This window comes from Schistocerca americana, chromosome 2 (genome assembly GCF_021461395.2).
Source record: "Schistocerca americana isolate TAMUIC-IGC-003095 chromosome 2, iqSchAmer2.1, whole genome shotgun sequence".
NCBI classification, from domain to species: domain Eukaryota; kingdom Metazoa; phylum Arthropoda; class Insecta; order Orthoptera; family Acrididae; genus Schistocerca; species Schistocerca americana.
Genome location: NC_060120.1, coordinates 450579754 through 450604034, shown reverse-complemented (window position 1 = coordinate 450604034; position 24281 = coordinate 450579754). Strand labels below are relative to the sequence as shown.

The following is a 24281-nucleotide window of genomic DNA, read 5'->3' as shown; positions in this document are numbered from 1 at the left end:
TTCTCTAGGCTCCATCGACCTTCAGTAGACCTTGGAGTTTTCTTTCCTTGGGTTTCGTGCCCTAGACCATTCTTTGGTGTTTAGTTTTTCTGTCTTGCCTGTTCCAGGTAGGAGTGATTGGTGACCTTTTAATGATTAAACCACCCAAGCAACCGACCAAGCTCAGGAGTATCTCATTCAGTTGATATTTGTTTACTCACAGTAATTTTTACTCATCAAGAAAAATTCACCTGAAATCTGACTCATCAATAAATTTCCTGTATTCTAAGAAAGAAGTCAAGGCCAGGCACAACAGGGAGACACACTATCATTTTGTGGTGAAGAATGAGTGTGGCCTAAGAACTGAAGAATGGCCAGTTTCATTGAAATGAATTTTGGGCTTTTGCATTATTATGTAAAGCTTTTAAGAGTTACTGTTGAGATAACCTGTACTCATTGCAATCAAAGTCATACCTGTACGATCATGTCTGTCATGCTTGCATAAAGATAGAAAATAGAACACTAAAGAAATTTTACTCTTCCAGTTTATGTAAAATATGCCCACCTACATGTACCTTGCAGGTAACTGCTGCACTTTAACTGTACATAGAAACCAGTTGGTTTTCCCCCCAGATGTGGTAAATTTGAAGCCATTGTTCTGTAACAGTGCTGTAATACAGTGGCTCTTCATTCTTGATATGGGAATCTGTCCTTCAGTAAATACTTCCCTCACTGTACACCACAGTGCAACCTGCACAGTACCAATGAAATTCCTCCCGCTACGTTCCCTGTTGTTCTTTTTCTGTTTAGTATGTCTCACACTTGGTTGTCTATTCCTTTTATCCGTTCTAGTAATTTTACATCTCTCTTCTGATCATTGTGATTTCATCTGTTTCTGGCACTCGTTTTTCTTTTGTGTTTTTTGTCAATGAGACTCATTTCTCTTCATTCTCCTTTCTCATTATGATCTTTGCTGTTGCATCTTTCCTTTCACTACCTCTTGTTATAAACCACAACCACCATCATCCATTCTGTTGCTGATCTTATGTGCATTATTTGCACTCTGTATCTCCTTTTTCTGTTGTCTAGATGTTGACTGTAGTGTTAATCTACTTCCTTGAAGAATTTTCTTCATGTAAATCATAATTTCATTATTTTTCATCGTACTGGTGTGATTACTGACACTACTAAGATTTATAAATAAATACGAAAGTTACCTTTATCTCGATCTGAGGGCATTATCCTCGGATTGCCTATGACTCCCTGCAGTAATTATTTGCAACCTTCCTCTTTGTTTACATTTGCAACAGTGATGTTTCAGTATTCTGTGATGAATAAGTAATATCTAAGCTTTTTTGGTGAGGCTATTAACAATGTTGTGCGTAGAAATAACTGGATTTTTGTAGGGCATGGGTAATTACATCCTGATTTTCTTCACATAGTTGTGACCAAATTAATGTCTTGTTGTTGTTGTTCAGTTTTGGCTGATATCGGCAGTAATGTCCCCAAGAGTGGTGGAAACTCATAGTTCAGCTAAAAATTGCAGATTGATTTTAGGTTGAATTATCATTAATAAATTAGATGTTAAAGCCAAATGGCTGTGGCTAGCCACAGGTATTATTCAGAAGGCTCCAAATGAGGCTGTTGGAATGTTTAGCAAAAAAGTACAGGAAATGTTGTGGGGAGATATCTAACAATAGACACTACCTGATCAAAACTATCCGAACACATCTGTGCAATACAGAATTGACCACTAGGTATCATGAGAGGCAGACCCACCAGTGTAAAAGAAGGCAGGGAGTATTGTGTTGTCAGTAGGGAAGCATTAATAGCAGAATGGACTAGTCAGGAGAGCTCAGTTACTTTAAATGTGGACTAGTCATTGGATTTCACATGTGTAACAGAGCCATTAAGGACATTTAAACCCTTCTAAAGCTGCCCAAGTCAACTGTTGGTGATGTGAATATGAAGTGGAAATGCAAAGCAGTAGCCACAGCTAAACCAAGATGAGGCAGACCTCATTTACTGATGGACAGGGACTATCAAGCAGACAGAGGGTGATTATAAAAATTGTGCAAAATCGGTGGAAAGAATCAGTTGTGTGTTCCAAATTGCTACCAGCAGTCCAACTAACACGATGACTTTGCATAGGGAGCTAAAAAGAATGGGGTACAATGGTCAAGCAGATCTTCAAAAGCGACACGTGTCAGTAGCCATTGTTAAGTGACACTTGAGGTGGAGTAAAGAGTGATGCCACTGGACAGTGGGGGATTGGGAATGAGTGATGTGGGGTGATGACTCTTGCCATACGCTGTGGCAATCTGATGAGAGGATTTGGATTTAACGAATGCCTGGAGAATGTTACCTTCCGTCATATGTAGTGGCAACAGTGAATTACAGAGGAGATGTTCTTAAGGTGTGACGATGTTCATCATAGATAGGGCGTGGTTCCTTTATTCTGCTTAAGAAAATGCTAAATGCAGGAAGACAATAAACTTCTTGAAAAGGACTGACTTGTCCAGAGTCTCAACCTGAATTCAGTGGTACACATTTGGGGTGAGTTAGAACGTCAACTTTGCTCCAGACCACAGATGTTATCTGATTTCAGCTCTTCAGGAAAAATGGTCTGCCATTCCTTCAGACATTCATACACATCAGCCCAAGCTGTCTTAAAGACAAAGTGTGGAAACATCCTATATTAATGTCTACTAAAAGGTGTCTGAATACCTTTGATCAGTTGGTGTAATTTCTCACCATGACAGAGGAGAATAAATTAAAATAGTAGTGTTGAGGAAAGCATGGTTACTTCTGCTCTAAAAGTATGAAATGTAGGGTAGAGCAAAGTTTTCAAAGTTAGGACTAGTTGGTGTGAAGAACTGAAATTGCGTCACAAATCTTACTGTGAAGTTACGGTTTCTGCCATTGAAATGGCAGGAAGGTATGTCTGTATACAAAGAATAAAAAATATAGTTATCAAAGATTAAAACTATCTGGAAGACCATTAAACAGAAAACAAATAAAAACTAGCAGAAAGATAATTCACTAGAGGAAACTGAAATTACAGAGAGCTGGTTAGTACTTGTCTTCAGGATGAAAATTTCCGTGTGTTGCCAGTAAGGCACAGTTAAAAGTAGGGGAATTAAAAACAAATCCCAAGCTTTTGGAATTTTTAATTACTTTCTCAGGAAGGAAAGGAAATACAGATAGATTGGGAAGGAGGGCTAGATTGAGGATCCTAGATTGAGTTGCACCTAAAGGGTGCAGGGTGACTGGGGCTGTTGAAGACCCCAGTGGAGATGCTGTTCACAGTTAAGAATGACTCTTATTGGTTTTGATACATGACATATTGAGATGACCACGCCTCTCTCCATTTTCCCCAGTTGATGCTGATGTATGGGCAGTGACTCCCACTCTGGCTGCTGAACCGGCACTGTGTGATGATGACAGCAAGCCTGTGGAAGGCCGGCAGCCTTTAGGGGCCACAGCTGTCAACATCAGCAGTGCCCTGCTTCCCTTGGCACTGTACAGTCTGTAAGCCCCTTGCTCTGCTCGTATCACTGTGACGGCGTGTGAAGGTGGCTGTGCATGTGGTGCGACTCGCTGCCCTCTAACAGGCGTCAGATGGTGGCTGGTGTTGTGGCACCAAGTACTACTAGAAATTCAGTGTAGAGATGGCAGCAGGCTCATATAGCAGGTCGACAGGGCTGTGGTACTAAATCCCACCAAGGACTTAGTGCTGGGGCAGGCCCAGCATGGTCTCAAATGTGTGGCTGCTGCTATCAGTGCCCAGTCGTCTCGCTGCCCGGCATAACTCTTCCGTTGTGGTGGTGCTGCCAGTTCCCAGTGATGAGAAATGGTTCCCTGCCTCAAAGTCTAGACTTATATATATGCCTTTGTTATGTATTTGTTTGACTAAAACTTGACACCAAGTGATGCCATCCATAATGAGAGACCTCCTTGGTATTGTATATGTTATTGTCACCAACATGTCACCACACTGGAAACTACCAGCTTGTGGCCATTAATGCAGTGCTCCATAGTGGCTTCCACACTACATGTCATTACTTTTGAAAAAGATTTGTAATTTTTACTGAAAAACTACACCCCTGTCTGCCATGAGGACAATGGGAGGAAAATTATTTATTAGAGTTATTAAAGGGCTCTTCATAAATTTTGATGTTCACTAACAATACACATTTGCTAAGAAAAGCACCAAACTTAACATGCCACAACATTCAATAACTCAGAACATGCCAAATACTTTCAGTAACTCAGCTGGCTATAGGTAGTAAGAACTTACATAAAAAAAGCAGCCTAAACCATTCTAATTTAATTTATATCACTGGTTACATTATCAAAGGTCGTGGGTCATGAGGGATAAAACAAAAGCAGTTTACAGGCACCTGGACGTCATGAACTGCAGCTTTTGTAGTATTTTGAAATTTAATAGCTCAAAAACTTTAATAGCTATTGGAATGAAACTTTAACCAAATAATTAGTATATTCTGACCTCTATGTGAAAAAAATTTAAAAAACTGTGGAATACATAGTGAAGTGAACATTGATTTTTATCTTATGAACTTTATTACATGTATTAACAATGTAGGAAAAGACATATTGCCACTTACCGTAAGGAAGACAGGTAAAGTTTCAGACTGGCACTATTAAAAGACACATATAGCTTCTGGCCAAAGCCTTCATCAATAAAAACACACACACACACACACACACACACACAAAAGCACTACTCACGCACGCGTGTCCACCAACTACGGCATCTTGGGCCAGAATGCAACATCACATGGGATGCAAGCAGCACTCTAGAGGGTGTGGGGAAGTGTATAGGTGGGGAGAAAGAGATAAATGCTATCTGCTGGAGTGTGCTGGGACTAGACTGCCACCAGGTGCAGCTTCAGCAGGTTGTGGGGTAAAAAGGTGGGGGAAAAAAGGAACAAGAAAGGTGAGGAGCGGGGAAAGACAGGTGGAGGCGTTGGCAGAGGGCTGGAAATAAACAGGGTGGGAGATGAGAATGGGGAGAAGATGGTAGGGTATAGGCGGTGGAAACTGTTGGGTGGAGGGTGTGGAACAGTGTGTTACCATAGGTTGAGGCCAGGATAATTATAGGAGCGGTGAACGTGTTGTAAAGATAATTCCCATATCCACAGTTCAGAAATGCTGGTGGTGGAGGGAAGGATCTAGATGGCTCGAGTAGTGAAGCAGCCATTGAAATAAAGTGTGTTATGTTCAGCTGCATGTTGGGCCACATGGTGATCTACTTTCCTCTTGGCCACAGTTTGGTGGTGCTGTTCATCCTGGCTGACTGCTGGTTGGTAGTTATACCAATATAAAAAGCTGTGCAATGATTGTGGCACAGCTGGTAAATGACATGACTGCTTTCATGGGTGGCCCAGCCTGTGATGGGGTAGGATAAACCTGTGACAGGACTGGAATAGGAAGTGCTGGGTGGGTGGATTGGGCAGGTTTTGCACCTGGATCTTCCACAGGGATATGACCATTGTGCCAAGGGATTGAGATTGGGAATGGGATTGGGATGGACTAGGATGTTGTGGAGGTTGGGTGGGTGACAGAGCACCATGGTAGGAAGGATGAGAAATATCTCAGGTAGGATGTCCCTCATTTCAGGGTATGATGGTAGGTAATCAAAGGCCTGGTGAATTATATGGTTCAGATGTTCCAGTCTAAGGTGGTACTGGGTGATGAAGGGGACACTCCTTTGTGACAGGGTCCTGGGGGTGGTGGGAGGATTGGGGGTGTGAGGGGAAATGGCACATGAGGTCTGTTTGCAAACTAAGTCTATGGGATAGTGCCTGTTTGTGAAGGCCTTGGTGAGACCCTCAACATATTGAGCAAGGAAGTTATTTGTCACTGCAGATACACTGTGACTGGGTGGCCAGACTATACGGGACAGATTGCTTGGTGTGAAAGGGATGACAGCTGTCAAAATCCAGGTACTGTTGGTAATTGATGGGTTTAATGTGGACAGGTGCAGATGGAGCCATCAGAGAGGAGGAGGTAAACATCTAGGAAGGTGTCACACTGGGTTGAGGAGGACCACGTGAAGCAGATGGGAGAGGAAGTGATGCATTTGTGACAGAACAAAGATAGTGTGTCTTGGTCTTTAGTTCAGATCATGAAGGTGTCATCAATGAACCAGACTAGGGGTTTGGTGTTTTGATATGCTAGGAAGGTCATCCTCTAGATGACCCATGAAAAGGTTGACATTGGAGGGTGCTGTGCGAGTGTCCATGGCTGTGCTGTGGATTTGTGTACATACCTCTCCTCCAAATGAGAAGTAGTTGTGGGTTACGATAGAGTTATTAAGGTGTATGAGGAATGAGGTAGTGGGTTTGGAATGTAAAGGATGTTGGGAAAGAGCGGTGAGACCATGGGCATGAGGGATGTTGGTGTATAGGTAGGTGGTGTCAACAGTGACAAGTAGGGATCCAGGAGGTAAAGGGATGGGATGGTGGAGAGTCTTTGATGTAGGAGGCTGGGTTATGGACAATTGGTTGATGGTGTTGGTCATTGAGGGCTGAAATTCTTTCAGTTTGGACGTGATAACCAGCCACAATGGGGCATCCAGTTTTGTTGGGTTTGTGGATTTTGGAGAGCATGGGAAAGGTGGGTGTGTGGGGTGTCATAGGGGTGAGGAGGGAAATGGATTCAGGGGATATGTTCCAGGAAGGCCTTAAACAGAGATTTGAGTTTGTATTGGACTTCCAGGAAGGATCACTCTGGCAGTGTTTATAGGTGAAAGAGTCACGTAATTGGTTGGGGACTTCTGCCAGGTAGTCACTACGATTCATAACAACAGTAGTGGAATCTTCATCTGCAGGTAGGATGATTAGGTCAGGATTCATTTTGAGATTGTGTATGGCTGTCCTTTTTCTACTGAAAGGTTGGTGCTCTGTGGAAGGATGGTGAGGATAAGTTGGAGGTAAGGAATTCCTGGAAGGTAACCAGCGGGTGGTTATGTGGGGGGGGGGTTATGGTTGGATGGTGGTGTGAACTGGAAGAGATAGGGTTCAGTGTTGGAATTAGGGTGGTTTTGGTTGGAGGGATTGGCAGAAAAGAAGTGCTTCCATTGCAGGGTTCGGGAGAAGCGGAATAGGTCTTCGACAAGTCCAGCATGATTACATTTGGGTGTAGGGCTAAAGGTGAGGCCTTTGGATAGTACTGAAACTTCTATGGAGCTCAGGAGTTTGGTGGAAAAGTTAACAACAGTGATGAGGAAGTGTTTTGGCTCTAGATTTGGATTTGGACGACAATTGATAGGAAATTTTGGGGATGTGGCGAGATGGAAGGGTCAGCGAGACAGGGTTTAGCTGCTATGAGAGATGGACAAGGAGGAACACTGTGGGTATGATAGGCATCAGATAGTGGTGCTCCGGGCTGGCAGTAGGATTTCTTTTCCTACGTTGTTGATATTCCTATCAGGAGTTTCCATTGTTTGAAATACGTGTATTTTTTTCAGGTACTCTGTAATTTCATACTATTAAAAATAAAAGGTCAAAACAAATTTCATTCTTTTAACTATTAACTTGTTGAAACAGTAAACCAGAAATATTTACCAATTTGTTATTTTGTGCATTTAATAAAATGTTTTTTAGAAGTCAATTTTTTCTTCTAATAATTTAAGAACACTTTACATGTTTCAGCTTAAAATGTTTAATACATTGTTGAATAATGTGGTTTCAGCGTAGACAAGCAGTATATTGTTATTCTTGCAAAATTTTCTTTTTGTAACTGTAATATTGGATGAGATAATGATACCTAAGTATGCAAAAACATTAACTAGGGGAAACTGAAACTAAAATTTTGCATGTCATTTTCTTCTCAATGATAATGTATCATAACTTTCCAGCTCCATAATAATTTGACTATGAGTGTCGTTTTTATCTTATTTAGTTTTCTTTGTTTCTTTGTTATTCTGGCCTCCTTTGTTGTGCTTTCACCAACTTTTTCATCTTCAGCAACACATTGCCTGTCCGCTTGTAGCAGCCCACTTTTCATGTTGTCTCAGTTGTGATGCGAGTCTGCTTATGGCTTTTAAGCTGCTTTTTACTCCATCATTAAAATATATTATGGGATCCATCACACCAATCTGAAAAGCTGAGATGCAAACAAAAACAGTTTTTGGCAAGTGTTCCCAAATGCAGCTATTGAAGCTTTCATTGGAATTGTGTGTTTTCCAAGTAAAAATTTTTTCAGGAGTTTAGAATCTGAAAGATTTCTATATATTGGCTTTACTTTTACCATAACAGTTTCCGGTGTGAGCTTTGCACGTGTATGTTTTTGTCCATTTGTCTTACACATATTATACTTAGACCATGAAGTGTTTCCTTTTGGGCAGAGGCCACTCTATGGTTGCTTGTCAGTGGATATTCTGTGAAACCGAAACGGACAAATTGCTTTTCCCGTCTCACTGACAGTTTTGCAGTTTCTCCTGGTGGCTAGACCATAATATTCTGTGAGGTTTTCTATTTCTGATTTGGTGAGTCTGCCATGTTCACCAATTCCTTCGCCACCAGAGACTTCTTTCCCTGTCACGTCCTTGTGGAGTTTCCTATTTTGCCCCCTATGTTGCCCCCACTCTCTTCTGCACATGCCCTATACATTCTACTTTTTTTTTTTTAATTTCAGCTTCACCACGTGGTTCAGCAGCTGCAGCACTTTTGAAGGCTTAAGAGTTTCCATCATCAAGGTGGTGTATGTATAGCACACCATGTGTAGCAACTGACCTACTAAAAAGAGAGACTTGCTTTCCATACCACCACTGAAACCTTTGAAGTTTTTGTCACATTTGTGTTCACTTACCTTATTTGCACAATTTTGGCAGTGTTTTGTCAGCCATTCATAGTCCAGCACCTTGCCTGGACAGTATCTACAGAGGTAACTGCGACAACTCCGTCCAGTGATATGTGACGTCACCTCTGCCCTGTTAGGGCATTGTGCAATTGTTTATAATACCTTTCATATTTTACAGGTGATGGTGGTGGGAGATCTTTTATAGCACAGAATACCTGGGTTCCTTTTCTTTCTTTCCAGTACACCTCAGGGCATAAGCAAGGCATATATTCACTATATTTTGTGCATTTTACAGGTGTCATAGTACAGTTTGTTACTTTACACCTTACAATTTTGCTGAATAGGCCTTTTCTCTTATGTCCTCACTAAATGTAAGTGATTTTTGACTATTACAATATTTACGTTTAGCAACAGACAAAAGCAACTCTGAAAGCTTACGCTTACTAATTGAAATGTAACTTATTTTTACTGTTTACATGTTTCAACTTGTTTTGAATCACTGTCTAGTGAACATTTAGGTGTAACCTCACTTTGCTATGGCATAACAATTTCTTCATTTTTACAATTTCCAATAAGAAGCTTGTGTTGACTACCTTAAAACTTACTTTTGTAAAAGGGTTGAAACACACCATCAAAACAACAACTTTACAGCACAAAGGCACACAAAAACATAAGTAAACTAAAGTAATCTACTTGTATCAACATAAACATCAATTGCAATAAATCCCTGCTTGTAGTACAGTTGATATGTTCTTCAAGGATGTCACACAAATGAGTTTCTACAAAAATAGCAGCACCAAAATTAATTAGTGCGACTTTGTAGGCAAGGTTGTGTGTTTGACAGCAGTGTGACAGCCAGGAATTCACATGCTACATCTGCTTTAGAAAGGCATTTAAACATGAAAATGATCAGGTACTATACATAAAGTATATACGAGGTGGAATCCAAAATTTTCGGGACTGGTGCTGCCATCTGGAAAGTAGGATTAGTAAATCTCTGCACCGCTAGGTAGCGAGAGCAGCATATCTGAGGAGTCATATTGATATTCAGCTGGGAGGATGTGTTGCATGTCCACAGTGATTTCCATAATACTCTTTGTTTGGTGGGTGGCGATTTTACAATGGATCTGCGAACAGAACAGCACGTGTGTATCAAAGTCTGTGCGAATCTTGGGAAAAGTGCTATGGAGACCCTTGCAATAATTCAACAAGTGTTTGGGGGACAGAGCATGAGCCATAAGTGTGTGTTTGAGTGGCATGCTCTGTTCAGGGCCTGCCGTACAGACGTCGAAGATGATCCTCACACTGGAAGGTCCGTTAGCCGCACAATACCAGACATTGTTGCCAAACTTCAACAATTGTTTTGTGCGGATCGACGTCGAACCATTCAAGACGTTGCGGATGAAGTGGGTATAGGTTATGCGACATGTCAACAAATGTTGACTGATGAATTGGGCATGCATCATGTTATCCCAAAATTTGTACCAAGGATCTTAACTGCCGATCAGAAGGCACTGCACGTTGAAGTGTGCATGGACGTTCGTCTGACCGCATCTGATGATCCAACCTTCTTGTCATGGGTTATCACTGCTGATGAGAGCTGGATTTATGGTTATGACCCAGAGACAAAGCAACAATCGTCCCAGTGGAAGAGGCCGGTATCTCCAAGATTCAGAAAAGCGAGATAGGTGAAGAGCAAAGTGATGAGCATGATCATCATTTTCTTTGATACCAAGGGAATTGTGCACAAAGAATTCATCCCACCCAACCAAACAGTGAATTTCACGTACTACTGTGACGTTTTGCGATGGCTCCCTGGAAACGTGCAGTGATGACGGCCCAAACTTTGGCGTCAAGGGAACTGGCTGCTGCATCACAGCAACGCGCCCTGTCACATGTCCTTGCTGACCAGGACCTTTTTGACAAAAAACATGGCGGTTGTACCCCACCCACCGTGCTCGCCAGATTTGGCCCCTTGTGACTTCATGCTATTCCCAAAACTGAAACTCAAGTTGACAGGCCATTGGTTCAACACTCTAGGGAGGATTCATGAAGCATTGCTGGTGGTGATTAACACTCTCAAAGAACAGGACTTCCAGAAAAAGTTTGATCAGTGGCAGAAGCTCTGGGATGCGTGACCATTAGTCCAAAGGTAAGATTTTCAACATATGGCACCACCAGTCCCAAAAATTTTGGAGAGCACCTTGTATTTTTAGAATTGGGAAGAATCATAGAAATTTGGTAAATAAAAAGTTCATGTTTTGGGCCCTCATGACCTCCAGGTCTCCTCATTTGGGAAATGTGCTGCGTAGCCTGTCAATCATGGACTTTTTTTTTTTTTGGACAAATCGATTGAATTTTCTCTTTAAAATGTACTGTATCATAGCTTTCCTTGAATTCTTTTAACATTTCACTTGCATACAGATGGATGATGGCAGTAGAGAGCAGTCATCACCGGAGTCTTCTGTTCGTGCTGGACCATCAGCTTTGGGGCAAAATGAGCAGGTATAATAACTGTTACATTGTAGCTGCAGATGTTAGTATGCCCTTCATTTCATGTAACAGGACTGGTTTTCATCTAAACTGTGGTGCAAATAATAGAAGTATTTGCTAGTTGGAAGTGCATTGGTAATTCTTTATTTTCATATTCATGTTATTTGCAAAATGCATTCTCTGGTAAAAATGTAGGTTGATGTTTCTCCTATCATTTAGTTTGAAATAATAAGGACTGGTGTAAAAGTAATTTCGTACTTATAGAAATTGTTACAGAGCTTGCAACAAGACTAATATGGATGCTGAATCAGTGATGTGCTTTTCAGAGGATTAAAAAAAATAGTGTAAACAAAAGTTACAGAATAGTTGCAAAGGAAACCATGATCACTGTAATTATTTATATTTCTTTCTTTCAAGGTGACCTTAATTGTCTTAATCTAGCTGCAAATATGTTTTAAAAACTCAAGAGAAGTGATGTAGCAGAATGATGAAAAAATAGTGGGTGTTGAGAGAAATAATGGAATGTTTTAGAGCAGTGCATTGTACATGTAAGGTTGAGATTACAGATTAATCTATTCCTGCCCCTAAAGGGGTGCAATACGAGATGAAAGTTTTTTAAATATGTCACTATTAAGGCGATTTTGAAACTACACCTAATAAAATTGGCATTTGGTTTGTTGTTCAGGAGTAAAGAAATGAGTGTTTCACTGTTTTTGGAAATTTTACCCCTTCAGAGATGAAATAGTGGGTGAAAGCTTTTTGAACGTAAATTGTATTAATAACCTACTAAAGTATTTTTAAAGCTTCATCTATGAAAATTAGTATTTGTTTTTGGAAATTCAATCCCTAGAGGTGAAATAGTGCCTGGCTGATTCATTGACTAGTCATCGCCCAGCCCAAACTGCTAAGCATAGAAACTTGAAAATTTGGGAACTTACATTGTAGGTATTGTTTAAGAAGGGATTGTTCGAAATTCTGCTTCTAAAGAACCAGAGATTACTGCATAATAGGTGTCAAACGAATACTGTCAAATAACATATCACAAAAACCAAAGAAATTCTGGTTGTATGTAAAGGCTGTTGATGCCACCGAAGTTAGTGTCCAGTCCTTAGCAAATGAGACAGGAAATGAAATTGAGTGTAGCAAAGCAAAAGCTGAAATACTTAACTCCATTTTAAAATCTTTCTTTATGAAGGAGAACCCAAGAGAATTGTAGCTGTTTAATCATCATACCACTGAAAAGCTGAATGAAATAAGGATGAGTGTCACTGATGTTGAGAAACAGCTGAAATCGTTAAAATTGAACAAAGTTCCAGGTCCCAATGCAATCCCTGTCATATTCTGTATTGAATTTGCAGTTGAGTTAGCCCCTCTTCTCACTATAATCTATCATAGATCCATCGAACAAAAAACTGTGCCCAGTTTTTGGAAAAAGGCGCAGGAGACACCCAACTACAAGAAGGGTAGTAGAAATGATCCGCAAAACTGCTGTCCAATATCCTAGACATGCCCTATACTATTACAGGTGATTCTAAATATTGCCTCCCCAAGGGGCTCACCTCTCTTTGGCGGGTTCATGCTTGTGTACCATGGGGCCCCAGCCTTTGCAGCATCTTTTCCCTTCCGTGCTGTACTTCCTCCCTTGGGGAACATGTCTGGGATGTTAATGGTAATGTTCCGCATTGTCTGTCACTGATATAAGAACAGTCTCAACACTGTTTTTTATTCACTTTCCCTTTCTTTGTTTCCCTTCTCTTCTCATTCCTCCACTTCGGTGTTTGAGGTTCTCTTTTTCTTCTTCCTCCTCATGTGCTCCTGAAGCCCGATCCATGCGTCTGACGTGTAACAGGTGACTGGGTAACATGTAATTCCCAGCTCTGGGTCGACAGGTAGGGTTCGCACTTTCCTCCCTGGTACAGGCCAGGCCCAGAGAAGGGTGATTGCCTGAGCTACTACCTTCCCAAATTGCTGATTGGTCCCTCTGTCAGGTGTTCAGTATGTGTGACCTGAGGTTCACCTTAGGCAGTCGCATCCCATTGTGAAGGGGACCCCCAGTTGGAAGGAGCATGCCATTGGAGATGCTGGCAATCGTGGGGAATTTTCTCACAATGAGCCAATCATCTTCACAATCAACATCTATGAAATGTAAATGGAATGAGGCTAATGATTCACTGACTGTTCCAGCTGCACTGCCGTTCCTTGTGGTCTCACATACTGGAGACGGCCAGTCCTTCGCAATGGTAAATCCGTTTATTATTCAGAAAGGTGTTGATCCCATTCCCGGCCCTGTGAAATCCTGCTCTCGTTTACAGAATGGGACTTTGCTTTTGGGGGCTTCTTATGATTCTCAAGTGCAACAACTGCTTGCTGCCTCACTCCTCCACGGTCGTCCTGTTCATATTGAGGCCCATAGAACTCTGAATTCTTCCCCTGGTGTTATTCACACTAGGCTGCTCGACAGTCTGACCGAGGTTGAAATCCAATATTACCTCTCTGATCAGGGAGTCATTGCCATCCATTGGATGATGAAAAAGGTAGATTCCTCCTTAGTACCCAGCCGCACTCTTTTTCTCACCTTTGATAGAGTGGTGCTTCCGTCCAAGATCAAAGCAGGCTATGAAATTATCACAGTCCGACCGTACATTCCCAACACTATGTGCTGCTACCAGTGCCATCATTACAACCACACTTGAGAGTCCTGTAGGCACCCAGCCAAATGTGTAACCTGTGGTAGGGATGCAAATGAGGGCGATTGTCTGCCCCCTCCCCTCTGTATCAAGTGCAATGGTGGCCATGCTGCCTTCTCTCGGGATTGTCGCGTGTATCTTGATGAGCGGGCTGTCCAGGAGATCTGGGCAAAGGAAAAAGTGCCTTACCTAGTTGCATGCGAGTTACTGGCTAGTCGCAAACCCTGTGTTCTTCCATCTGGCACCTATAGTTTGCTTCTTGTTACCCCTTGCTCCATGAAGGATGCAAACACGCGACCTTGAATTCAGTGCTGAGGTTTTGAAATTTCCCAGCGTCACCATCCCTCCATCCAGCTGTGCAACATGCCATCAAACTCTCGCCTCGAGGGGCGAAGCCACCAGTTGCACAACTGGTAGGCCGGAAGGGACAGGAGGAGTACTCCCGGGAAGACTTCCTACGTCCCTCCAGCCAAACAACACCCGAGTTTTCCTCTGCTAACCGGAAAGGCTTGAAGAAGTCTGCCAAAGACAAACGGTCTTCTTCTTCACCTACCTGAAGATCCTCTTCAATGGTGTTGCCATGTGATACTTCAGCCCAGCTAGCCTCCGTGTCACCAGTGCACACTACCAACCATTTTTCTACGTTGGATTCCACAGACCAACAGCACAAGCACGCCGATGCTTCTTTGGACCTCGTGGAGCAGGATCCTCCTGCTTCTGTGCCCTGTAGCAGTGAGTCTTCACAGGCTGTCATTCGGTAGCTCCCAAGGTGACACCCCTTCATTTCTTTCTCACGACTCTCCTCCAAAGGAATGTTCGTAGGCTTTGGTCCCACAAAGAGGATTTATGGCTGCTTTTAGCATTGCAGCTTCCCCTTGTACTCTGCCTTCAGGAAAGAAAATTGCATCCTCACTACTGCTTTGAGCTTTCACTTTTCTTCCCAGTTTGTTTTGAACTTCTCCCCGAGGTCAGCATTCCATCTCATGGGGACATCATGCTGCTCGTACGGGATGACATTCTGAGTCAACCCACCTCGCTGACTTCCCATCTTCAAACTGTTGCAGTTCGCGTTTTACTTCCTCACGTGACATTTTCCCTCTGTACCATTTGTCCCTCCATCATTTGATGTCGCTAGGGCCAACTTCCTTCAGTTTATTGGGCAGCTACCTCCCCCATTTCTGCCACTCGGTGACTTTAATGCACATCGTCTCCTTTGGGGTTCTCCCATAACATGTCAGAGAGGTGCCCTCTTAGTTGATCATCTTAATAAACTAAACCTGTTCACCTTAACACTGGAGCACCCACATTCCTTTCCGACTCTTTGCACACCTATTCCCATTTGGACCTATCCTTCTGCACTGCCCAGCTTGCCCATCGTCTTGAGTGGTCCATTCTTTCTGATACCTACTTGAACGAACATTTTCCATGTGCTATCTGTTTGCTATCTCCTACCCCACGTGCATGCACACCCAAATGGCAGCTTACTAAGGCTGACTAGCATCTTTTCTTCTCCATGGCAACATTCGAAGAACAAGATTTCCCCAATTGTGATGACCTGACCAGGTGGAATATCTCACAAATGTTTTCTGTACTGCTGCAGAATGTTCCATTCCTCGCACTCCATCTTTACTACGTCGTTTCTCGGTCCCTTGGTGGACTGAGGCATGCAGCGCTGCAATTTGTGCACTGACAATGTGTTCTCTGCATTTTTACCTATCATCCTATGATGGCAAACTGCATTCCTTGTAAACAGATGAGTGGAAAGTGTCGTCACATTCTTTGGGACAGCAAAAAAGCTAGCTGGATTTCATTCACTAGTTCTTTCAACAATTTCACCCCTTTCTCTGTCGCATGGACCGACCTCCAACGGCTCTCTGGGACCAAGATCCATCCGCCAGTTTCCAGCCTGACAGTAGCAGATGATCTCGTCGTGGACCCTGTTACTATCTCAAATACAATGGGCCACCATTTTGCAGAAATTTTGAGCTCTTCCCACTTTCACAATACCTTACTCCATCGGAAACAAGCGGAGGAGGCTTGTGCGATACCCTTCTCTTCTCAGAATCATGAGTGCTGCAATGCTGCCTTTTTACTATGAGGGAGCTAGATCATGCTCTCAGTTCATCCTGATCCTCCTCCTCAGGGCCAGACGCTGTCCACTTTCAGAGGTTGCAGCACCTTTTTTTGTGGGCCAGCACTTTCTGCTTACTATGTTCAACCGCATCTGGGCAAAGGGCACATTTTGCGGATGTTGTCTTGAAGCCACTGACATACCCATACCTAAGCCGTGTAAGGACAAAAACCTTCCAACCTTTCTTCTAGCTACCCCCCCCCCCCCCCCCCCCCCTCTCTCTCACCAGCTGTGTTTGCAAGGTGATGGAATGTATGATTCATGCCTGGCTGGTATGGTGGCTCAAGTCTCGCAATTTACTAACATCTGCACAGTGTGGATTTCGAGTGCACCCTTCTGCAGTTCACCATCTCATTACATTGTCCACCCATGTCATGAATGGTTTATGCAGAGATCCCAGACAGTTTTTGTGTTTTTTCACTTTGGAGAAGGCCTACGACACCTGCTGGAGAACTGGTATCCTCTGTACTCTTTACTCGTGGGGCTTCTGTGGCCCCCTTCCCTGTTTCCTTCAGGAGGGTGCGTGTGGGTTTTGCCTTGTCGGACACCTTCATCCAGGAAAACGGTGTGTTTCAGGGTTCCGTCCCAAAGTTTGTCCTCGTTGCTATCGCCATTAACTGCATAATGGCCTGTCTCCCAGTGGGCATCTCTGGCTCCCTTATGGTTGACAATTTTGCCATCTATTGCAGTTCTCCATGGACCTGTCTTGCTGAGCGGTGTCTTTGTAACCTCCCCCTCACTTATCGACCTTAATGACAGTGAAAAATTAAACCGCGTGTACCTAATGGAAATTTGGGAAAAGCAACCGTCACCGAAGTTAATCTGTCGGTAAAGAGGGAGGCAAGGGTTACATCTAAATGAAAGGAAAAATGCAAATGAAACTGGTGGAAATTAATTTTGAAAAGGGGTAAAGTTAATAAAGAAAGTAAATGTGTGGTCTTCACGTTAACAATTAATTGGCACTAATTAGATATTTGAGATTTGGGGGAAATTACAGTCGCCAGTCCTAAGGACAATTACTATAGTAACTGAAAAAGAAAGGTTATTACACATATAATTAGCACTAGAAGCGTGGCAACTGAAGGTTGACACGTGTAGTGTGAAAACTGGAAGTTTGTCAGAAGTAATAAATTTCACTACACTCTGACTTAATTTAGCAAAATAATTAATAAAACCAGAAAATTGAAAGTTAATTTAATGACTGAAGTTAATAGTGAGCTTTCTTTCTGAAGCACATCGAAATTCAGTAAAATACGGTTAGTCTTGGACTACCTCAACAATCATTTCAAAAGCTACTTGAATCTACGCAATTTAGAAATAAGAGATTTAACTTTGAACTAGAATTAAATGATTCTGAACAATTAAAAATAGTAAAATTTAGTACGTACCAAGCTGAGCTGCAGTCACAGGTAAGCTAAAATACGGTAACAAAACTCGCACTCTTAATTTGTGCTTGTGTAATGTAAATATTGTAGCCAGCTATGAATACCTTAACTGAACTTTGAAATTAAAGCAGTGAAATCGAATGATGCTGGTGTTTGAATTTCAATGACACTCGGGTTCATTCCGGAAAAGGAAGGGACCCTGCTTGGTAATGCAGTTGGGACAATGAGCAACAAAGGTTCATGCTAAGTTGCTGTAATTTTGTAATGCAACCATGTTATAAGTTTGAAAAGCTGAGGTCTGCCATACAGTGCTAAAACTTTACGTGCTTACAGTCTCCCTTGTTGGTTGATTGAAGGTTTGAAGCTGTTGATCGAGGAAGTGGCGACAGTCACTCATTGTCGGCCGTCGCTGTTGGAGAAGCTGGATGTTGGCGCGCCTTCTTCTCGACACGGTCACCAGATGAAATGGGCTCTTGATGTGCGCCAGCTAATGCTTCCCGTCCGCGACACCATGTCAGAAACTACCATCGCAAGTCGAGCGCAATTACATGCTGCCAAACCCCGAAAGCGCGGCAACTCGCGGGAGCTTCACACAACACACCTGCTCCACTCGCTACTCCAGGCAGACTCCCCTCTGCCCGCACTCCACGCGACCAAGTTAACACTACCAAAGATCCTAAACACACTGCTTCTCCACACGACCTATCGATGTATTCGTTCGATAGCATAGTTTTCCCTAGGCCAGACCCAGCGTAAAAATACAAATAATATTCACAAAACAAACCCACACACACACACACACACACACACACACACACACACACACACACACACACACACACATATATATATATATATATATATATATATATATATATATATACAAACAATAACAATATAGACACAGAAATATCATATCTTCAGGTAACAAAATAAGGAAAAAAAATTTATAGTGCAGCAGATGGAAATAGGATGTTATGCATTTCCGGCATTACATCTTCAGTGATGTCTTGATCATCTTTACTCCTGGAGCTTCAACAATGGCTTTCATTTTCCCACTGACAAAACCGTTGTATGAATTTGTGGCAGCACAATTGTTTTCTCCCACCATCTTTGCATCTTGGGCCTGTTGCTCTTCCATTCATTGAAACTGTGAAATTCCTGGGGCTCATGCTCGATAGGAAACTCTCTTGGTCTTCTCATGTGTTTTACCTGGCAGCCCACTGTATGTGGTCCCTCAATGTCCTATGTGTCCTCAGTAGTACTTCCTGGGGTGCTGATCGAACCACCCTCCTCTGTTTGTACTGGTCCCTTGTGTCCATTCGAAATTAGACTATGGGTGCTTTGTTTATGCGTCTGCATATCCATCCCTCTTATGCCATCTCAACACTATCCACCATCATGGCATCCTTTTGGCCACTGGTGCCTTTTACACTAGCCTGGTTGAATGTCTGTATGCTGAAGCTGCTGAACTACCAATGTCCTACCGCCTTGACTTTCTCCTCAGCAGGTATGCATACTGTTTGTCTGACATGTGTGGCCACCCATCCTGTGCCTCCTTCTTTGATGATTCCTTTGATCACCAGTATAGGGCGCGTCCCTCTTCTCTGTTACTTCCTGGAGTCCACGTTCGGCACTTGCTCCGGTGGCTTAACTTCACACTACCTCTAACACTACCTCTAACTTCCCCGATGGGTGTGAACCCTTCACCACTGTGGTTTCTTGAAGTGGCATATGTTAACCTTGCCTTTCCTTCGCTTCCTAAGGACACAACTCCAGCCTCACTCTATCGCCTTCTGTTTCACAACCTTCACATGGAATTTCACAACAATACCGTTGTGAGGACGTCGTTATCAGGAGAAAGAAAACTGGCATTCTACGGATCGGAGCATGGAATATCAGATCCCTTAATCGGGCAGGTAGGTTAGAAAATTTAAAAAGGGAAATGGATAGGTTAAAGTTAGATATAGTGGGAATTAGTGAAGTTTGTGGGAAGGAGGAACAAGACTTTTGGTCAGGTGAATACAGGGTTATAAATACAAAATCAAATACGGGCAGGATTAGGTTTAATAATGAATAAAAAAATAGGAGTATGGGTAAGCTACTACAGACAGCATAGTGAATGCATTATTGTGGCCAAGATAGACACGAAACCCATGCCTACTACAGTAGTACAAGTTTATATGCCAACTAGCTCTGCAGATGATGAAGAAATTGATGAAATGTATGATGAGATACAAGAAATTATTCAGGTAGTGAAGGGAGACGAAAATTCAATAGTCATGGGTGACTGGAATTCAAGAGCAGGAAAAGGGAGAGAAGGAAATACAGTAGGTGAATATGGATTGGGGCTACGAAATGAAAGAGGAAGCCGCCTGGTAGAATTTCGCGCAGAGCATAAGTTAATCATAGCTAACACTTGGTTTAAGAATCATGAAAGAAGGTTGTATACATGGAAGAACCCTGGAGATACTAAAAGGTATCAGATAGATTATATAATGGTAAGACAGAGATGTAGGAACCAGGTTCTAAGTTGTAAGACATTTCCAGGGGCAGATGTGGACTCTGACCACAATCTACTGGTTATGAACTGTAGATTAAAACTGAAGAAACTGTGAAAAGATGAGAATTTAAGGAGATGGGACCTGGATAATCTGACTAAACCAGAGGTTGTACAGAGTTTCAGGGAGAGCATAAGGAAACAATTGACAAGCATGGGGGAAAGAAATACAGTAGAAGAAGAATGGGTAGCTTTGAGGGATGAAGTAGTGAAGGCAGCAGAGGATCAAGTAGGTAAAAAGACGAGGGCTAGTAGAAATCCTTGGGTGACACAAGAAACATTGAATTTAATTGATGAAAGGAGAAAATATAAAAATGCAGTAAATGAAGCAGGCAAAAAGGAATACAAATGTCTCAAAAATGAGATCGACAAGAAGTGCAAAATGGCCTAGCAGGGATGGCTAGAGGACAAATGTAAGGATGTAGAGGCTTATCTCACTAGGGGTAAAATAGATACTGCCTATAGGAAAATTAAAGAGACCTTTGGAGAAAAGAGAACCACTTGTATGAATATCAAGAGCTCAGATGGAAACCCAGTTCTAACAAGGGAACATCCCCATCGCACCCCCCTCAGATTTAGTTATAAGTTGGCACAGTGGATAGGCCTTGAAAAACTGAACGCAGATCAATCGAGAAAACAGGAAGAAGTTGTGTGGAACTACGAAAAAATAAGCAAAATATACAAACTGGGTCGTCCATGCCTAAGATAGGCAATATTAAGGGCGATGTGAGCCGAGGAGTGCCGTGGTCCCATGGTTAGCGTGAACAGCTGCGGAACGAGAGGTCTTTAGTTCGAATCTGCCCTCGGCTGAAAATTTTGCTTTCTTTATTTTCGCAAAGTTATGATCTGTCTGTTCATTCATTGACGTCTCTGTTCACTGTAATAAGTTTAGTGGCTGTGTTTTGCGACAGCACCGCAAAACCGTGCGATTAGTTGACGAAAGGACGTGTCTCTCCAATGGGAACCGAAAACATTTGATTGCAAGGTCATAGGTCAACCGATTCCTCCACAGGAAAACACGTCTGATATATTCTATACGACACTGGTGACAGCATGTGCGTCACATGACAGGAATATGTTGTCGACCCACCTAACTAGTACACTTGGCGAATGGGTAAAAAGATTCTTCTACCTTGCCCGATTTAGGTTTTCTTGTGGATGTAATAATCACTCCAAAAAAAGTGATGAAAACATAAGGGTTTGTCACATAAACTGAAAATAAAAAGTTAAAATTTTTGGTCGAGGGAAGATTTGAACCAAAGACCTCTAGTTCCGCAGCTGTTCACGCTAACCACGGGACCACGGCTCTCCTCGTCTCACACTGCCCTTAATATTGCCTATATTGCACATGGATGACCCAGTTTGTATATTTTGCTTATTTTTTCATAGTTCCACGCAACTTCTTCCTGTTTTCTCGATCGATCTGTTCAGTTTTTCAAGGCCTATCCACTGTGCCAACTTATAACTAAATCTGAGGGGGGTGCGATGGGGAGGTTCCCTTGTAAGCAAAGAAGGGAAAGCAGAAAGATGGAAGGAGTATATAGAGGGTCTATACAAGGGCGATTTACTTGAGGGCAATGTTATAGAAATGGAAGAGGATGTAGATGAAGATGAAATGGGAGATATGATACTGCGTGAAGGGTTTGATAGAGCACTGAAAGGCCTAAGTCGAAACAAGGCCATGGGAGTAGACAACATTCCATTAGAACTACTGACAGCCTTGGGAGAGCCAGTTCTGACAAAACTCTACCGTCTGGTGAGCAAGATGTATGAGACAGGCGAAATACCCTCAGACTTCAAGAAGAATATAATAATTCCAATCCCAAAGAAAGCAGGCATTGACAGATGTGAAAATTACCGAACTATCAGTTTCATAAGTCACGGCTGCAAAATACTAACGCGAATTCTTTACAGACGAATGGAAAAACTGAGAGAAGCTGACCTCGGGGAAGATCAGTTTGGATTCCGTAGAAATATGGGAACACATGAGGCAATACTGACCCTAAGACTTATTTTAGAAGCTAGATTAAGAAAAGGCAAACCTATGTTTCTAGCATTTGTAGACTTAGAGAAAGCTTTGACGATGTTGACTGGAATACTCTCTTTCAAATTCTGAAGGTGGCAGGGATAAAATACAAAGTGCGAAAGGCTATTTACAATTTGTACAGAAAGCAGATGGCAGTTATAAGGGTCGAGGGACATGAAAGGGAAGCAGTGGTTGGGAAGGGAGTGAGACAGGGTTGTAGCCTCTCCCCGATGTTGTTCAAACTGTATATTTAGCAAGCAGTAAAGGAAACAAAAGAAAAATTTGGAGTAGGTATTAAAATCCAGGGAGAAGAAATAAAAACTTTGAGGTTCGCTGATGACATTGTAATTCTGTCGGAGACAGCAAAGGACTTGGAAGAGCAGTTGAATGGAACGGACAGTGTCTTGAAAGGAGGATATAAGATGAACATCAACAAAAGCAAAATGAGGATAATGGAATGTAGTCGAATTAAGTCGGGTGATGCTGAGGTAATTAGATTAGGAAATGAGACACTTAAAGTAGTAAAGGAGTTTTCCTATTTTGGGAGCAAAATAACTGATGATGGTCGAAATAGAGAGGATATAAAATGTAGACTGGCAATGGCAAGGAAAGCGTTTCGGAACAAAAGAAATATGTTAACATCGAATATAGATTTAAGTGTCAGGAAGTCATTTCTAAAAGTATTTGTACGGAGTGTAGCCATGTATGGAAGGGAAACATGGACCATAAATAGTTTGGGCAAGAAGAGAATAGAAGCTTTCGAAATGTGGTGCTACAGAAGAATGCTGAAGATTAGATGGGTAGAACACATAACTAATGAGGAGGTACTGAATAGGATTGGGGAGGAGAGGAGTTTGTGGCACAACTTGACTATTAGAAGGGATTGGTTAGTAGGACATGTTCTGAGGCATCAAGGGATCACTAATATAGTATTGGAGGGCAGCGTGGAGGGTAAAAATCATAGAGGAAGACAAAGAGATGAATACACTAAACAGATTCAGAAGGATGTAGGCTGCAGTAGGTACTGGGAGATGAAGCAGCTTGCACAGGATAGAATAGCATGGAGAGCTGCATCAGACCAGTCTCAGGACTGAAGACCACAACACCACCACCTTTGTGAGCACTGATGGCTCTCAGACTGACTGTGGTGTCGGGTGTGCCTTCGCCACTGGTGCCCACGTCTTTCAATATCTGCTTCCGGTGCACTGCTCAGTATTTACAGCCAAGCTCTTCACCCTGTATCAGGCCACTGAGTACATCCAGCAACACAGACTTTTCAGTTGTGTCCTATGCTTAGACACACTCAGCGCCCTTAAAAAGTCTATGTGTGCTGTACACCACCCATCCCTTAGTGCAGTGGGTGCAGGAAAACTGTCACATGCTCACTCTTGGTGGAGCCAGTGTGATGTTTCTGTGGGTTCCTGGTCATGTCAGTCTGCAAGTAAATGAGGCTGCTGATGCTGCTGCCAAGGCTGCAGTCCTCATACCTCAGCCAGCTAGTTCCTATATTCACTCTGATGATCTCTGTGTTGCCGTCTGTCAAGAGATGGTGTCCCTTTGGCATCACCAATGGTCCTCCCTTCACAGGAAATAGCTCTGGATTATTTGGCATCTCCCAGTGGTTTGGATGACCACCTCTCAGCCCTCCCACTGGGAGGAGGTCATTTTAACTAGGTTGCATATTAGGCACTGCCTTTTTAACCATAATCATTTGATAATTGGCACTGCCCCACCATATTGTACACATTGTGCCGAAGTTTTAACTGCCCGCCATTTCCTGACAGAATGCCCATTTTTTAACTGTTTACATTCCCGCTTGGGTTTGCCCTCTGAGTTATCAGCCATTTTAACAAATGACACTTGGCTGTCAACCATGTTTTACTTTTTGTCCATCAACGCAATGTGACAAAGGCCATTTAATTTTTAGTTTTGGACCTCTGTTTCTGTATGGCATCTTTTATAGCCCTTTCTCCACATCCCTGGTTTTAGCTGTCTTCTCTTATGTCAATTGGGATTGACATGTAGTTGTTTTTTAACTCCTCTCTATATTCGTGTTCTATGTTTTTGACCTGGGTGTGTATAACCCCAGTTGTTTTTGCACTCTAAAACAAAACAAAACAACCAATAAAATATTTCTGTTTGCCTATGACACAAGCTTGGTAGTAAAGGATGTTTTGTGCAATGTAGGCAC

The 24281-nt window shown here is 42.5% G+C and overlaps 1 protein-coding gene across 6 annotated transcripts in view; it reads left to right on the top strand.

Annotated features, from left to right (window-relative positions):
- LOC124595634 overlaps nt 1–24281 on the top strand; it is a 316080-nt gene that overhangs the window by 5484 nt on the left and 286315 nt on the right. For all 6 annotated transcript variants that reach the window (XR_006978228.1, XM_047134463.1, XM_047134461.1 and 3 more), the window contains exon 2: nt 11233–11313. Coding sequence is in view for 5 of the 6 variants with exons in the window: in XM_047134463.1 (XP_046990419.1) it covers nt 11233–11313 (81 nt within the window). In the remaining variant the exon portion in view is untranslated. The remainder of the gene's footprint in view (nt 1–11232; nt 11314–24281) is intronic.